This window comes from Ascaphus truei, chromosome 7 (assembly GCF_040206685.1).
Source record: "Ascaphus truei isolate aAscTru1 chromosome 7, aAscTru1.hap1, whole genome shotgun sequence".
In the NCBI taxonomy this organism is placed as follows: Eukaryota; Metazoa; Chordata; class Amphibia; order Anura; family Ascaphidae; genus Ascaphus; species Ascaphus truei.
Window position 1 is genome coordinate 64,942,537 of NC_134489.1, and position 18,963 is coordinate 64,961,499.

General features: G+C 38.3%; 1 protein-coding gene across 1 annotated transcript in view; it reads right to left on the reverse strand.

Annotated features, from left to right (window-relative positions):
* The window catches only part of ITGAV (integrin subunit alpha V), a 113,310-nt gene that overhangs the window by 23,670 nt on the left and 70,677 nt on the right, over nucleotides 1-18,963 (reverse strand). The window contains exons 11-22 of the mRNA XM_075608871.1: nucleotides 17,771-17,823; nucleotides 16,736-16,941; nucleotides 13,851-14,042; nucleotides 12,806-12,851; nucleotides 11,823-11,927; nucleotides 9,223-9,281; nucleotides 7,546-7,700; nucleotides 4,576-4,713; nucleotides 3,271-3,338; nucleotides 1,693-1,840; nucleotides 1,079-1,171; nucleotides 271-356 (exon numbers count right to left, since the gene is read on the reverse strand). Coding sequence (XP_075464986.1) covers nucleotides 271-356; nucleotides 1,079-1,171; nucleotides 1,693-1,840; nucleotides 3,271-3,338; nucleotides 4,576-4,713; nucleotides 7,546-7,700; nucleotides 9,223-9,281; nucleotides 11,823-11,927; nucleotides 12,806-12,851; nucleotides 13,851-14,042; nucleotides 16,736-16,941; nucleotides 17,771-17,823 — 1,349 coding nt within the window. The remainder of the gene's footprint in view (nucleotides 1-270; nucleotides 357-1,078; nucleotides 1,172-1,692; nucleotides 1,841-3,270; nucleotides 3,339-4,575; nucleotides 4,714-7,545; nucleotides 7,701-9,222; nucleotides 9,282-11,822; nucleotides 11,928-12,805; nucleotides 12,852-13,850; nucleotides 14,043-16,735; nucleotides 16,942-17,770; nucleotides 17,824-18,963) is intronic.

Consider the following 18,963-nt stretch of genomic DNA (forward strand, 5'->3'; position numbering starts at 1 on the left):
GCACGGGGCCTCTGTAAACCCCGCATGCAGTCTCGCGCCCCCCAGTTTGGCACCGCTGCCTTATGTAATAGCAAATACTGCCCTTCATCTTACCCCACGACTTTAAATTGCTCTTTGCTGGTTTCCCGATTATGTTGTACCCAATCATTTCTTAAAGAACTATCCACTTTTTTTTCCCCTACCACCAACCGTGCATTCTAAAAGCGCTACGGATATCCTCACAAATAACAATGCTAAATATTCAAGTTAGATTAACTTTTCTTACCGTACCTTCGGATCTGCAGGTCAAACTTCACTGAGCTGTCCATGTCCATCTCCGTTAGTTGATGAACACTAAAACGCAAGGCAGCTGTGATCTAGGGGGGGGGGGGGGCAAGAAAAAGTACTATGTAACAACCCAAAATTGTATTCATCTGAACACAACAGAGGATCTGGAATCCTTTTTTTCTACAGACTCTAATAATGATTTTTAAGACGTGTAGTGCAGGGACCATTAATGCAGATAAATATATGAATAAAAACGGCTGTCTAGTTTTCATGAATATGAAAAACTAATGCGTGAAATCATAAATGTCACATCACATTTTCTGTTAAAAATGTAAAAGTAATTATTCATTCTATACAGTATTGTACTTCACTTTGCACTTGACGAAGGACTACTGACCCCCAAAACGTTGTTAGTATGCTATTACATGTCTCAGCAAAATAAATACACAAAGTTAAAGCCCAGTGTCAGGCTATTTTTTCTTTTTTTTTGCGTGTGACAGATAATTACATTGCTCCATATCTATTTTTGTGTCGATTGTCCTGGCAAGATCCAGTGAGTACCTAGAGTTCTGTTTGATCTTTATTCCCTTCAAATATTGGGTCTATACACTCTATAGAGACGATATTTTTGTATATAGTAGTTCAACCTATATTTCTGCTCTGTTAAAATATGTTTTTTTTACATAGGCATTAATGTTCACTAAAATATATAAAGTAATATGGAAATGTGGCCGCTTAAGCAGTTTTTATTCTTAAATACCAAGTGTTATTTGTTATGTTGTATGACAGAATTTGGCATTATTAATGTTACCTTAGTTCCACCCTTCATTGGATTTCCAAGATCACAGACCACATTGCGTGTTTGATCCTCAGTCTTAAAGGCACAAGATAACCTTGATAAAACCTGGAACATTGGATATAAAGAGGTCAGAAAAAATGACAAGAAAGGAATTTTATGTAATAAAAAATGGTGGGGGATATGAAGTATTTTAATCAATCTGGTGCTTTAGGGGTTAATGTGGTTACAGTTTGACTTCAAAATACATGAAATTGTGTTTATGGCAGATTAAGACCCTTTATAAGGGGGTTTAATCAGGGGCTATCACCGATGGCCCCACTGAAAGTGAAATATGAAATAGTGCTCTATGACAAAGTTATTACTACTATTATTAGAAAGAATACATTAACCGATTGCATCAAAGAGCGTTTTATTATACATCTAATACAGATCCAACGATTTCTTTCTTTACGCATCTTACTACCTTGATGCAGCAATAAATACAGCTTCTCTTATAGCACACGTCTAAGGCAGTGATACGAGTGTTTCATTTTTTTTTTTTTTTTGTGATCAATATGCTAATTTCTCCAACTACACTATAAAACAGAAAAATGCTACATTAGAAGCAAATCTGCTTCGCGGCTCACCTCACTGTTCCGAACAACACCAATAAAGTCTGCCTGAGGTGGGATCTGGACAAAGAGTTCTGCTTCATAGGCTCCTTCCCCTTGATTCTGAGCTTCGACCAACAGTGTCAAAGGACTATCGTCTCCTATGTAAATCTGCTTCTGGTCACTGATAAGAGAGAAAAATAAATTACCATATCCACTAGGTGGCGTCACTGAGGGGAAAAAAAGAAACACAATTTTGTCAAAGTGTTTTCCTACCTTCTTCCCATTGCAGGAACAAATGCTAAATGTCACCAATAATATCACCAATAATAAATGGTGCAGAATGTAAAAAGGCTGTAACTATGGTTACCACCTATCTCCTGATAAGCATGGGGTACCCAACCAGGGAACGGTTTAAGGGAGAAAACCTCAAAATTGTATGAACCTTTCACCGGACCGCTACGAAATGTAAAGAGAAGCCAGCCCAGGCGGATCTGTACTGCAAACAACCCAATCTCAAAACCTGGTGGCAAATAGGAGCCAGGGGGAAACCCTATGTTTGTTGATTCCAATTGAAAATAAAGTATTAGTAATCAGCAAGATATTCACTTTCCGTTTGCGCATTGAGCGCGCATGTTTATTGCAAAGAGCATAAAGAAGGACTTTTGAAATGTATCATGTAAATGTATTGTAAATCCGCAACTTCCTACACTCACCGTCTTTTTTTTTAAAATGAGGTTTTATTTACCTAAACAGAGGTTTTACCAGAGCATGGCTGGCCTTGCATTGCTCACACAAACTCGTATATAAGAAGATATTTAAAGGACAATGCAGTTACCGCGCATCAAATTGGCATTATTAACCATTATGATGTTTGTACCGTTTGTTTTTATTTTTTACAAAGCCTTTAAAAACAACAATCCTACCTCCTCGTTTTCTTTTGATAATTTGTATTTATTTTTTTAACAGGAATGCAATCAAGGGGTATTCCTGAGCTAAGCCGCGCCATTTACAGCTCCAAGGACCTCTTGGTTCCCGGAATACGTACAGTTTAGGTGCCGATGTTCTCCTCTCTTCCTGGGAAAACAAAATGACCACCAAACCGAGGGGCCAATAGGAAGCCGCAATGGATGACGATGCAACTTCCTATTGGATAACCACCTCTAAAACACCAGGAAGTGCACCGGCAACTAAAAACACAGTAGCTTGGAAACCGGGGAATACCGAGAGCTGAAAATAGAGCAGTTCAGCTCTGGAAAATCTCTGGTTCGAATTCTGTTAAAAAAAAAAAAAAATGTATTTTTATTTTGTGAGAGATTGTTGCCTTAATATACACTTGATTTTTTACATTTATTTTAACTAACCAAATGCATTTTACGGTTAAACCAATGTAATTCAATGTTTTTTGAGTACCTATATAAAAAGAGTGATTAATAACTATGCCCATTTACTAAAACAGTGAGACAACGTTTGTTCTAACTTAATGTACTTATATATGGTGATGCCAAAAATTTGGTCATAACTGTCTGTTAAATAAGGTACGGTCACATTTGTATTGAACAATAAACATGTTTGCCTGTGTTAAACAAATAGTTATATTAAATCCCCACATACCTTTCCACTGAGACCTGCAAATTTGGCTTGCATATATTGTCCCCACCACAGTCCAGCAAAATGTGAGCCTAAGAAAGAACACAAGAAAACATATTTGCACATTACATTGTTTCAGTAGCATATATGGCATTTGTCATAACATTTTGCTCCTTAAACCTTATAAAGTGAAGAACTGCAACACAAAAACAATTTCAACATCCTACAGCAGGGGTGGCCAACGCCAGTCCTCAAAGGCCACCAACAGGTCAGGTTTTAAGGATATCCCTTCAGCACAGGTGGATCCGTCATCTCAAGAGGCCCCCTGCTTCCCGAGATACTTATCTCTGTAGGGGGTGCAGGTAGCCACTCTGGCTCGCTAGCTGTGTTCATGTAATGGCGTTTTTTTTCCAAAGCTCCCAGGCCAATAGGAAGCTGTGACGTCATCTAAGCGGTTTCCTATTGGTCCACGTGACGGGGGAGCTTTCAACTTTGCTGAGATACTGGTACCCCGTTCAGGAGGTAAGTATCTTGGGAAGCTGGGAAGCAAGGGTCCCGGAGATTAAATTAATGGGGTTCAAAAAGGGTTGAAAGGAAAGAAACCCTTTTACTTTGCTCTTCTAAAACTTGAACTATTGGTACTGTATCACAGAAAGCTTTAAGTATCTAATAGATCTGAAATTATTTTAGTACCTAGTGGGTGATAATAAATATTCAGGCGGATATATTATATGCCTGGAATGGAATATAAATGCAGGCCACACCACTCTGAGGGGGTCTATGCATCAAGACAAAACAGACTAGAGCAAAACTGGGCATGTTCATCCAGCGCTTAGGTAACAAAAGGACATTGCTCCACTCTTTGCCCCGTGTGTGACAGTGTATCACATTCTGCCTCTGTGCACCATTTCCCCCATTTTATTTTTTTAAACCTGGTCTTACATATGACGCAACCCTAAAAACAACGGGAGTCAAACACAATTTTTCTGCATTGATGTACAGACCCCTAATACTTCAGGACAAGTTCAGACTACGGTAGAAGATGGATCATACCTTCCAGGCGGACAAAGAATATTCATATTAAGTTACAAAGAGGGATGGGGCGGTGGTAGAAGAGGGCAAATATTTTACAATTTCAAGCTTGAAGAAAAACTTAATAACAATGTAATGGCTGCAATGGAGCATACAAGACCATAAAAGTTGACACCACAGAAGGGCAACATTTGATGACACTTCAGAGGATTATAAGGTGACAAATGTATGAAACTAATAAAAAGAAAAGGATTTATTTCATAGTGCACATTAAAAAAAAAAAATAGTTAAAAATACCTGTTTGGTGATGTTTGCTGGAGTGAACTGGTTTAGGATGGGCTGGAGCCCCGATGAGTCAGAGGCGCTTTTATAATCCATGTGGTATTCCATGAAAATGGTTATAGGAGTAAGCTTGTCCCTAAACTCGGAGTCATCCTGGGGGAATTTTAAGGAAAGAGAACACACAAATATATATTTTTTGTAACCAAAAGTATTAGGTCACCTTCACACTTCTATTATGTAACCAAGAAACTAGAGTTTAGCCGTTTGGGCAAAATGCCAGCTCTCCATTTTAAAAACAGAATTTTGCTAAATATTCTTTCCAATGAAAGGTACAGCTGAACAGCGTTATAATGCGGTCCTCGGGGTCCAAAGAATGAGACTGCGTTATAATAATTTATAAATTATACCATATCATACAGGAATCGATTCCAGGACCATTCATATGCTAGTACCAATTCTCTACCTGTTACGCCACAGGGTTTGTGTAGTCCACTGCACTGTGCTGTAGATGTTCATGTTTAATGCCCACATGGTGTGCGAGTGTGATGTTTTTAAATCGGTTGTCACGCTCAGACCATGTTATAAGCGGATTGTGCTATAACGGAGTTGAGCTGTATTATGTTTTGCAATGGCTGCATGTAAAGATAGAGAGATGTACCTAGAGAAGGCACCAAAAGGTCCCTTGTAAATGGCGCACAGCAGACCCTTATAGTATGGTCAGGGGTGAACAGTATATACATAAAAATAAAAAAAGTTTATTAAATATCTTGATTAAAATATTGTGTGGTGTGTATGACGCAAATAAAAATAGACTGGATAAGTCTATAGTACTACTCGGTTTCCCTAGTCAGAACCAGTGGTGAGCAATGCTAAATAGATGGTGTGTACACACGTGAAGCTCAAGTAAGAGCTACCAGAGTATGAAACATCATTGCTAACAGCTGATCACTGTATCCTGGCTAAAGTGTATACCAGTTGCAATCTGGGCTGTGCAGTGGGTATTTCCACATATGAAGTGCCCTGTGTTCAGGTAGGATATCTAATGACAGATAGCCCGAAGGTAAGTAGCTCTGAATGGGCTGAGCACACAATATCCAGGCGTGATGGAAGTCTTTCATACCAATAGCACAATCGTGCTGAAAACTGTGCGTCCAATAGCCCTTACGCTATATAGCAGTTGAAAACACAACAACACGCATTTTGATAGCGCTGCAGATTAAGACATCGCATGTGGGTTGCAGTTTAACTTTACCTACCTGGCTCTACATGCGTATTCACGATCCCACTGTCATTACATCCATTACGCATGCGCAGTGAGATCTTCTCACTATAACATCCATCACGCCTGGATATTGTGTGCTCAGCCCATTCAGAGCTACTTACCTTCGGGGTATCTGGTCATTAGGTATCCTATCTGAACACAGGGCACTTCATATGTGGAAATACCCACTGCACAGCCCAGATTGCAACTGGTATACACTTTAGCCAGGATACAGTGATCAGCTGTTAGCAGTGATGTTTCATACTCTGGTAGCTCTTACTTGAGCTTCACGTGTGTACACACCATCTATTTAGCATTGCTCACCACTGGTTCTGACTAGGGAAATCGAATAGTACTATAGACTTATCCAGTCTATTTTTATTTGCGTCATACACACCACACAATATTTTAATCAAGATATTTAATAAACTTTTTTTATGTATATACTGTTCACCCCTGACCATACTATACTATAAGGGTCTGCTGTGCGCCATTTACATGGGACCTTTTGGTGCCTTCTCTAGGTACATCTCTCTACCTTCATATTCACACTCACTTGGCAGCACGCTAATACCACCTAGGGGTCTTTGAGCGAGGTCTCTCTCCATAGTATTCCTAATGGCTGTATGTACACAGAAATGATGAGTTAAAATTCTTACAATGGCATCAAACATTGACAGCCACTTTTATGTCATTTTAGTTACATAATAGCAATATTTGTACTACTGCAAACAGCATTTTTCTATGAAAATACAGTTAAAAAAACTGGTTATATTTCATGTGTGTACATAAACATACAAAGATTCTGTTTAGAATGTATTCCCATGTACACGTGCTTGGGGGAGCACCCAGACAAAACCCCATGCAGAGTGTTGCTATTGGTGGACACTTGACAGAGGGAATTGTTCTTACCCCTCAGGGGAGACCCACACTTGTGGGCATACATGTGTGCCTGTAGCTACTTGGCGTTGAAACACTCGAAGGAAAACAAATGCACAAAGGTTACCCAGCACAGACTTGAAAACGAGAGTTAATGTATTTTTTCCCAGCAAAATATTTGATAAGACTAAAAAATGAATTCAGTCATTTTTTGTGCGACTTCAAGAACAATTTTAGTTACATAATAGTGGAGAACCATTAACTGATGGGAAGGGGACGTTCAACCAATCAACTGGACTTCCACTTGCAAGATTACAACTGTGCTTGTAGGACCTTAAAAACAAGGACAGCCTTTCCAGACAAGTTTGAAGGTTTTCATATATGTTCACAGTATGCTTTACCAGAAAATACATAAAGGTATGGGCTTTCCCTTCTTGGCCTTTGAATTTCCCTATTAATCCCCTTTCCATCATGCAGCTCCTCTTCCGCCCATGAAATTAAGTACAAGATCATCCATCCTGTTTATTGAATTACTGCACCAACCACAAAAGCAGCATCCCACATGTTTGCAGTTACCTTACTAATGTTATATCCCTGACCACAGTACAGTAGGTAATACTGGGGCATTTCAGAAGACAGAATTTAAAACCGTTTCATCCTTTTGTGGAGCTCTACAGAAGGGCTGATGAATGGGATGGAAAAGATGGATGAAAGGAAAGTCATTAGGACTAAAATAATGAAATATCGGAGAAAATGATGGATATAGAAGTACAGAAAATGTATTTTTTTTAAAAAGATGCACCAATTCTGACTTTATTTTGTGCTTAAAGTGTTTTAGTAGTCACCCGTAAATATGCCTGCAGTTCTTCACAACGCATTCCGCCTCCATTTTTAATCGTCATGTTCTTGGAGTGGCTGGACTGCTTGGTGTGAAGGAACAGCGCTCTCCGTATGGCGCCTTTTTGCTTAAGTTTATCCAGTAACAGCTCGACATGGAATTCTAGCAAATGAAAAAAGGCAACAACGTACAAGTGAGTTTAACTACAGATGTGGTGTGTAATGAACAGATAGCGATCATTTTAATTTCTGCAGAGTTCATGGCGAAATAACCAATTCAGTTTGTTTTAGGTTGCTAGGACTTATTGAAGAGTCATTTTTGATGCGGTCGGCTGTGGTTTCTATGGCTTGTGAAGCCTGCAGCAATGTAGGCTCTTAAATGGCACCGCACTTTTAAATACAGGGTAAATAGTATTAGTAATTCAATGCTTTAAAACGAAGGGCTATGTTTATGAACTGATGCCAAGCCGTAAGGTAGGGATGCTCAACTTCAACTTCAGTCCTTACGCTCCTCCCCATCCCCCCAACAGGTCAGGTTTTCATGATAAACATACAGATACCCAGCAAGTAATATTTGACAATTAAATGTATTGATCAGTGTAATTATAAAATGTCTTGGATATAAGAAGCATGTAGCGTTAAGAGTTATTTCAAGACCTGCAATCATTTAAGCAGTAAAAAGAATAACATATTAATACAAGAATATTAGAAATGTAAAATATATTTACTGGAAACCCGTAATGCTTACATTTAATACGACCACAATAATGGCAAACATATACATTTATATACGAAGTAAGGATTGGAAAATTGATTCGCGGAAGTCCAAAAAATGCACCAAAAGCTCACCAAGTGAAGGGCTAAAAAAGTTTAATAAAGACTACATAAAATGAAAATGGGGACACACAAAAAACTAATACATAACAACCCTTCGCGTTTCAGGCACCTTAGTGCCCTTTCTCAAACGCGTAGGGGTTGTTATGTATTAGTTTTTTGTGTGTCCCCATTTTCATTTTATGTAGTCTTTATTAAACTTTTTTAGCCCTTCACTTGGTGAGCTTTTGGTGCATTTTTTGGACTTCCGCGAATCAATTTTCCGATCCTTACTTCGTATGTCACGGTTACTGGATTGGAGTGACGCGCTGAGGATCTGAGGGTACGTGGGTACGTGGGTGTCGGCGTTCATTACATTCTCCCCCGTGAAATCACGTGTCTACAGGGAGAGGAAGACTTTCCGGATGGACCGGATGTACCATGACGTACTTCCGGCACTCGGGAACTCCGCGCCATTGATGTGAGACCGTGCAGTAGATACCCAGGACGGCTTCGTTCCTTCTGCAGAGAGGGCTGCGTTTGAGGAGTGCTACAAGAGGGATCCATAGAGGCGCTGACACAGACTCTCTATACTCCAAGGATCTCAGGTAGCGGTTTCCATTGGAACTCCTCTTTCTTACACACGCAGGCCTACAGTGTCTTCTTCATCTATTTTTACTCTCCTTTCACACCCACGTTGTGGAATTCCCTCGTTGCTTACCTCAGCAGTCCTACATTATTACTACCTACCATTGACTCTTTTTGTACTCTCTGTTTACAGCTGTTAGTAGCTTTACCACTCACCAATATACATTTATATGTCAGATAATGTATTAGGTTACAAAGGAATCGATTTCTGGTTTCAAACTTACTAAGATCATTGGGGAGTTTTCCTTTACCATCAGCCTTTAGACAGAATTTGACATCAAAACTACAAGAAAAAAAAGCAACATTTCTTACCGACATAACCAGAAGTATTTCCTCACTTTGATATATTGTTTATATTAAAACATTGACGTACCAAGAGGACAAAGCAGCAAAACGCCATACATATACATACATACATACATACCACACACACGAAGGCCGGTGTAATATCACAGACAAATATATTGCTGGCGTTGTTCCACCAATTTCGTTCTTATTCCGGCCAGTATGTGTTACTCCACAGTTCACTATAGAATAGCATTATATTATACACTATTTTGATTATATCTATGGATGTGTGTGTTGGTCACATTTTGAACCCCTAGTTAGTCAGATGCTGCACAGTGCTTACTATGAGCAATTGAGCGATGTTTTAATGTAGCTAGTGACTGAAACCGAAAGGCAAATATTTATTTAACACAATCAATCCTTACAGTCAGTGTAACTCCGCAGCTACAATGTATTCTTAAATTACGAAGGTAACATTATCTATTGTTACAGTTTGCAGTTCAAACTGAAGGGAATATTGGCAACAAATTATCACAGTTAAGTGTTACAAAGATCTTGCACGGCTGGAGAAGTGTGCTAAAGCCTGCTATAGAAAGCAAAGGATGCTCAAAAATGCATGAAAAATGGCATTAAGACTTAAATAAAATTTTTTTAAAGTATTATCTAATACTACAGAATGGATTTATTTTAAAATGCACCCCTCCCCCAATGTATCCAACGCTGTGCATAGTTGCAATTTTTAAAGGAATACTGGTAAACTGGAAATTGTTACAACATGCACAGAATTGTAGAGGTTGTAGATAAATAGAAAAAAAAGTCTAATTCCAAAATTGGTTGTTAATCCCGTTTAATATATCTATTGATTGTTTCATTGGGTCCTACTCTGGACTGGCTTGGTGTGTAATAGTTATATTTATGTGTATTGAACGTTATAAATCCTTGCATGGGTATTCCAATCTTTTCCCACCTCCTACAGTGATACAATATTTCGGGAAATCTGAAATTGCAGTGTTAACACACTAAGCTCAAAACAGTCCCAGGCTAATTAGGTATACACACATTCCCAGCAAGCTTGCTGGGAATGTGTGTTAATCAATGTCTGACTGGTAGCAGTCAATTGGAGGCTGTGGCACCTCCCCCCAGAGCTCACTCCTCCTCCTTCACCTTTTTATTTGGGAGGTCATTTCACTTGCTGCAGGAACAAGACCTATAATGGTTCTTCCCCTCTTAGAGGTAAAAGGAAGGGTTCACAATGTAGTGTAGTGTAGGACCTGCATTATTTTGGTTATACCTTGACGTTGGTATGCAGGCTTATGACGCCTTTGGCCAAAGGGTTAACTAAATAACCAAGTATTTAATATTATTATTATTATTGCAGTATTTTACTTTATTCTTTTCATCATATATGTTTTGTCAATTGGATGTAGCATTGGGCACTCCCTGTCTCTTGTTAATTACATATACAAAGAAGCTTATAACAACTTCATTCTATACAAAGGATTTTGTTGATGTTAATTTTATTGTTAAATCTTGAACTCCTACACCTTTGTTTCAATTTCAGTGCGGTATTTAATATTAGGTTGTCTTGCAATTAATTTGTACAACATTATATTAATATATGGAAAATGGATGTATGGAGGTGTTCTTGATCACGCAACTCAATGACTTGTTGACCTATTCTTTAAGATGAGTATTAAACAGTGGAGAGTGTAGAGTGTGTTGTGTCTCCTGGTTTTGTAAGACACTGGTTTAACTCACTGGTTGGTAAGCCAATCAGTAAGAAAGACATACAGGCATACCCCGGTTTAAGGACACTCACTTTAAGTACACTCGCAAGTAAGGACTTATCGGCCACTAGGCAAACGGCAGCTCGCGCATGCGCCTGTCAGCACGTCCTGAACCGCAATACCGGCTCCCTACCTGTACTGAAGCTGTGCGCAAGCGGGGCCACTATAGAGCCTGTTACAAATGCGTTATTTACATCAGTTATGCACGTATATGATGATTGCAGTACAGTACATGCAATGATAAGTGGAAAAAAGTTAGTGCTTCACTAAGTACATTTTCGCTTTACATACATGCTCTGGTCCCATTGCGTACGTTAATGCGGGGTATGCCTGAACAGATGTAGACAGCATTTTTACACCCGCTGGTGGCCTGCTTTCACACACGGCCAATTCAAAAACAATGACCATTTCTCCTGCTGGCGCGTTGTGTATGTCCCACTGCAGAATACCAGTGATTCTAATAACGTTGGCTACATCGTCCTGGGGTCATCCTTACTGGTAGGAAGCTGGCAAAAGCCACGATGGAAGAGGGCAGAAGCCGGATGAACCGGAGAGGGGCAGGATGGCACTCGTATAAGTAGGAGATTCCGTGTTCCACAATAGAAGAGGGGGGAATGATCAGTTGAGCGGCACCACAGAGTCAAAAACGGGTTTAAAAATAAAATGGTTGTCATGATGCAAATTAACCATGGAAATCGATTTTTCTTTATATTTGTAATAGTTATGTTATGTAAAGCAAGCACACTTACCAGGAAACCTGGATACCATTTGCAAGATTACACATTTTACTTTCTGGGTTTAGGATAGTTGGATTCACTTCCAAAACAGCATTTACACTGATAACTGGTCTAGCCCTGTTCAAAAGAGAACACAATGTTAAAACTAAAGGGTCACATTCATAGAATGATTGTGCACATTTGTACAAGAACTCTGTAAGCAGTGTATCTTGCTTTAATTAAGTCACAAAAACATATTGCCTTTATTTGTAGCATAGACAGCAGAAGTTGAAGACCTTAAACCTGATTTAAAAAAAAGGATCTTAAATTATGCAACACAAAAATGAATACTAAAAGGTACATTGATGATACAAATGATCAGTTAATATTTATACTTTTTGTTCATATATTTTAATTTATGAGGAAATCTCACACTGCTTCATTACTTAATATATACATTTTGACACCAAGTGTTCATCCAAAAAACAACAGCTAATTTGTTAATGTAAAGATAAGAGTCAGAAGTAATATACTTTTTAATTTACCAAAGATTAAGACAGAAGTAGTTCAATATTTAACTTTCTTTAAAGATTTATGCACAATTATTTATGAATTTGGAGAAATATCCATTCTTTGTTTTGGTGGCCAATTCATTTTAATTTTATTTCTACAGGTAATTCTATGTGTTGCTATGAATAGGATTTACATAAAAATGTATTTTGCTAAGGCACCTGAAAGCAATACTTTAAAAAAAAATAATAAAAAAATTATATATATATATATATATATATATATATATTTTTTTTTTTTTTTAATACCTCAACATTGCTAATTACTGTATATAGTACTTTACTATTTCAGACTATGTAAAAACATAGAACAAACAATTTATGTATGTACTGTACAGTATGAGAATTACTCTTCCTGGAACTCAAGGCAATGTTTGAATTCAAAACATCTAAAATGATGATAGCGTAAGTTTGCTACTTGCTATAGCATCGATATGCATACTGTACCTGTATAAAACCGCTTTATCTGCCCCAAAAGCTCCTACAATTAAGTCTGTAAGTAAAGAAAAAGTTTAGGAAAAATCATTAATGGCGCGGCCTTTTGTACCATTGATAAAATGACAACTGTAATGCGCTTAAAAGTTCGAATTCTGGCAACTGGTGCCATTAAAAGGAAAAAATAGTAATAATGTTATGATTTTTTTTAAATATCAATTTTAAATTGTATCTTGGCTCCATTGTGTTCAAAAAGTTTATGCACTTTTCCAATTTTCTTTGATTACAACACATGGTAGACAGTTCACATACAGTATTTGTACATGTTCCTTTCCTAACCACCTCTCATTTCTACTAAAATATTACTATTACAGTCAATATTGTAAAAATATTGGCTCCATAATCTTCTGCCCATCACTAATGCAGTTGATCTTTAATATCATGGGGGAGACATGAAATCATTTCATTAACTTTTTATGGAAGGGGGTGAGGGGCTGAGAAACCACAAACCATCTTCCCTCTAGAGTCTAAACCTTACAAAAAAATGCAATTTACTTTATCGATTTTCTTTTGGAAACGCAGTCAGTCACACGGATTTAGCCCGTGAAAACCATACATTAGGCCCACCATACGTAGGGACCTGCTCTCCACCTGTGATACGGGTGGCGGAGGCAGCAGGTGGTCCTAACATGGAGGTTAGGACCGACCAGAAGTATATAATAGGCCATTTTGCAATGATCATTGGGGCACGTGTCAAATGCCGGTAGAGGTAATCATGTCCGTTCCGGCACGTGATCAATGTGCGCCATTGACTTTTAATGCCTGGTGACTTATTTTTTATTATTATTTTATTTTTATATTTTTTAGATGTTTGCTATTTTTGCTAAATATTTCACAAAAGGATATGGTCAAATGACTTGATTCGCACTTTTCCATGAAAAAAATAATAAATTACATTTTTCTGAATGGTTTGTAATCAACAAAACATGGCCTAGTTGGAGTTTTCCCCAGGAGAAATTTGAGAAACGCTGGATATGCCCATAAAAGAAAGACTTACCTGGATATCCATTTTCATCAACGTCAGTTGCTCCTTTTAAGGAGTACCCAAAGCTTGGTGGCATAGTTTTAGAAGCCCACTTTCCTTCAAGGACCTGAGATGGCACAGAGGTCAACCCCGAAGGTCTCCCATTGTAAATGTAAACAAGGCCTCTCTTGCTGTCGCCACCATACGGTGCAGCAATGGCAACATCTTAAACAAGTTGAAAAAATATATATTAATTAGCACATTAAATTACAAAATTGTACAACATTTAGGAGCTTCTTTTTGCACAATCATCTCTAAATATGTACTGGCTTGTAAAAAGTCGATCACATCGAAATGTTAAATAAAAAAACAGGGTGACAAAAACAATGACAGTATTATTTTGTTCTAATATTGTTGGGAGACAGCACTCGTTGCTGCACATAAACCACAAACTCGATGACTGTGTTAGCAGTCGGACCTTACTTATGACATCACTCTCCAGCGTCACAAACCTGTATCCATTGCAGCTGCTTGCTCCACAGGCCTCACTGTGCTAGTGCTGTACCTTCAACACTAGAGACACCTTTGCAAGAGGGCTCCACCGTTCACCACTGCCCCAACATGTTGTGTGAATGCTCCTCCCCCGACGAACTGAAGTAAGCAGTTGCCCTGGGAGCCGGGTTTGTGATGCTGGAGAGTGACGTAATCCGTAAGAGCTGACCCAGACAACTCACCAAGATGCTGAAAAGAGCAGTGGTACAGTGGCAACCAAAGACGGCATCTCTGCTGACACCAATATATGAGAAGTGCTCAACTAGAGTAAAATGTGAGTATTACCTCAGGTTTTATTTTTGTTACACTTTGAAACATATTGCATTTGGTCAGGTGTGGCCAACTCCAGTCCTCAAGGGCCACCTACAGGTCAGGTTTTAAGCACCGATTGATAGAGTGCGGGGAGCGCAGATAAGAAATAAAAGTTAAATTAATGGATATTCATACTGTATATAGTAGATAATGATGAAAACAAATCAATAATCATAGAGCGACCCCAAAATTTCCCAGTGCATGTCATCCTATTATATTTGGGGCCAATGCGGAGGGGATACCGTCCACCTGCTCATTAACCCCCAGCCCACTCTGGGCTATTTGCTCACACATGACCGTGTGAGTAGCTTATACTGTACTATTATCTCAGTCTTCTCTCCATGTGCACATAGTTGCGCAGAGCATCTTTTGTATGTTGTGATCCAGATATTGGGTCGCTCTATGATTATTATCTATTGATTTGTTTTCATGACTATCTACTATATATGAATACCCATTCATTTTATCTTTTATTTCTCATCTGTGCTCGCGGCACTCTATCCAAAGGCGGATTCTCTTTGGGTCCAGCAGCAGACTATGACTGTATTGTATCACAAGTGCTCCGTTCTTATCTTATATTCCAACACCACCCTTAAACTGCAAAGGGAGCGCCCCAGATATCCATCCACTAAGCACTGATTGAGCTATCTATGCTGAAGCAGGGATATCCTTATAACCTGACCCGTTGGTGGTCCTTGAGGACTGGAGTTGGCCACTCCTGATCTTGGTATTTTGTGCTGTTATTTTGGATGCATTAGGACGAAATGTTAACCCACAGAAGCAGCATACAGTATATCTATTTGGACTTGATGCTTTAGAAGGACTGTGTGTGTGTGGCCTCCATCTAATGAATTTTTGAGGACTTGTCAGATCATCACCAGGTTTAGGGTGTATTTTTTTATATATTTCTTGCATTTTTTATATATACATATTGATCAAATCTATAATTTTTAACATTTAGATTTTCTTGATTAGTACAGTAGTAAGGTTCTAGTTGGAGTTTGTTCACGTGGTGCCATATTAGCATATTTCTGTCATATTGTAATAATAATTTATTTGACCACATGGATATACAGTATGTGCACATCTTCATATCATTCACTTTGATCGCTTGTTTTTATTTGCACTAACTTACAATGCTTTCATACATACAGTAGATTCTTAAGTACAGTACTACCGATTTACCATGTAAACCTGGTCAAATTAATGTATATCATTCCCAATAGGCCATTTTTACACAATTACCTTAATCTTGATACATTTTGCAAAGGCCAGCTGAATGGAATTTTATTATGAGACCTTAAATGACCTTTCTTCAGGAAATTTGTATTTGAGATATACTGTTTTTGACAATCCCTTTAAACTACAGTATTTACTTTATGATATGCAGTTTCTAAAATAATCCATTAGATGGCAGTCTAGGTTAAGATACAAAATTTAGAGAGCCTTCAGCAGTTCCAACCATGTGAAGCTTTTACAATACACAAGTCAAGTTCACCAATATACAGTAAGGAAATAACTGTCCTGCCAAGTTAGATGTTTTAAACAGTATCAGAAATCTTGGTTTGAAGACATATTACTTATTTTGTATCCAGAGACAAATTCCTGTTTGGCGACCAGACAAATAACCAATTAAGAACATTAGTGGATGTTGCAGGCGTAGAAATGTATACATGTACACTTGGCACCGTTTATAATGATGGAGTTACCGATATGCTTATCTAAGAAGTAGCTGGCATAATGATCCAGGAGGAGGGACCTTTAATGGTTAGTTTCACCAACCAAGTGGGTTTCTATAGGCAAGACAGACACAGAATTGCAGCTTTAGTTGTAAATTAGTGGATGCAACAAAAGTTCACTTTTTTTTCAACTCTAAAAAGTCATAAAGTACAAAGAAACATCATGTTCAGCATCCCCCATATTTACTAAACTATGCAATGCCGCAGAGATCACAGTGCAAGTTCTTAAACAGTCAGAAAATCAACCATTTTTAGGTGTTCCTGCAAAAAAAGTATTACAAATATTATATAACATTTTTGAAAAGTTATTCTTACCATTAAAGCCGTCCTGGTCAACATCCCCAAGAGATGCAATGCAACTGCCGAATCTGGCAAACAAGTCAAAACCATTCAACCGTAACAAATGTTGAAGACCGCCTGTGCTTTGCTGAAGATAAACCGACACCTGCCCCAGCTCCTGAAGCTTTCCATCTGAACTGCGATCCATAAAAAGCGGGGATCCAATAAATAAATCTATTAAACTGAGAAAAGAAAGAGGAGCGCAAGGCTTTAATGCAGTGTGAGTTTACATTCCGAGGTCGTGTGTTTGAGGTGTGGAGGCGCGTTTTGAGATGCTAAAGATGCCCGTTCCTAGGAGAAGTACGTTTATACTATATTATGTCAGACAGGCCAATTTATTTAAGGTGAGGACTGCAAATGTGGTAAGGAAGGGACCACAGGATTGATGGTGTGGTGTTACTTCCAAGGTATTTGGGATTAGCCTTTGGGCTGTGGGATGCAAAGTGCTAAATAAATCACCAAAGGTAACAATTGGTAGAAGGGATCACCAGGTTAATGGTATTTGATTAACTGTGTGAAATACAGACTCTGATCATTCCCTCCAATCTATGGGAGATGTCCGGTCATGACTTCTACAAATCACTTTTACATACATGGCCATTCATGATCTCTTCTGCTCCCGCTCTCTGAACCTTTTTGCTTTAGCGAAGACTTGGCTCTCCATTTATCTCTGCACTACCGGCTGCCATTTCCAATTGTGGCCTTACTTTTATTATTATCATTTATTTCTCCCCCATCCCCCTGCCCTGTTGGTCAGAGTGAGGGTGTAAGGCTTCTCCTGTCTTCTCACTGCCTGTAGCAACTACTCCCTATTATGTAGATATAAAGGCAGTGTTGGAAAAGTACATTTTGAGGCCAAGGATATTTTTTTAATTCCTTCAAAAATAAGACTCTGCAGCGCACTATTAAAATGAACCTATGCAACCATGTTGTGCAGATATTACAACAGGACAGGTTATGTCGTAGCCTTTTAACTGATAAAAAAATGCAGATAAGTAGAAACATACTTACCCATCCCCATTGATATCTGTAGTAGCCACAGAATAACCAAAATATGCAGCCATCTATTAAAGAAAAAAATTATATAATTTAAAACCCATTTATACTGTAAAATCAAATAATGCAGAGTATAGGCATTTTGCCTATAATTTCACATGAATTATAAAAAAAAGCTTAAAGGCCATCTTGTGGTTGGAAACAAAGTTCTTTATTAACAGGCCAATGTTGTTGTGATATGGAAGAAGCGGTGAATAACAAAGTTATCCAACTATAGGTTGGTGTAATAGCCAAGAAAGCTCTTGCCAGATTTGTTTTTGTTAAATATCACAAAAGGGCTCTTTTTTCCTTTTCGGAAGAAACGCGTAGGAATGTACCCACTCTTTATTTGTGAATGTTCTGACATTTTTCCCCACCGTGTAGAGAAAACATCTGAATCTTATGCACAAAATAAAATCACTGGGATTTTGCCACAAACTCTGCAAAAACAAATAAATTCAGCTCCCCATCAGCAAATATGCCAAAATGTAAGCGTGCTGCCAGAGGTTAGAACCATTTTAAGAGGGCATTTTCTAAAGGGCTTTAAGTAGAAAACATCTGGTCAGTATAGATAAGTCTATAAAAACTCCAAAAACAGGTAAAGCGTTGCAATGGAATCTACACTATAAAATGAAACATAGTAAAACAATGGGTTTTTTTGTAACACCGGGTAATTATTTTGACGTAGACACCTCTTCAAACACAATGTGTAAACTGGATAACCTGAGCTCATTTCAGTTGTGTTCTAGAAGGAGAAACACATTTTTGGTGTTTGCAGTTTTATTTCTGTTTGATTTTTTTTTTTGCTTTGGTCTTAACTTGAACTGGGAGAAAGACCAAGTTTATTAAACAACTCAGAAGACTTGCAGTTCATTATACAGGATCATCTGATTTACAGACACTATTGGCAAATAAAAATGGCCAGGATGTCCCGTCGGCAAGCAAATCCATATCATAGTGACATTAACCTTATGCAATGCTCATCGATTGGCTGCCTGAACTGATGTCTATTTTGTGAGCATAGACTTTTCTGGTTCAGATATCGTGAATCAGGAGGCAGCTTGGGGTTAACCAGAGTGGTCCTCTTCTTGGGGACACCCAGTTCAGGTTAGGTTAAAAAATATTGGCCAACGGACTGACGCTTACAAAAAAAAAAAAAAAGTTATGGC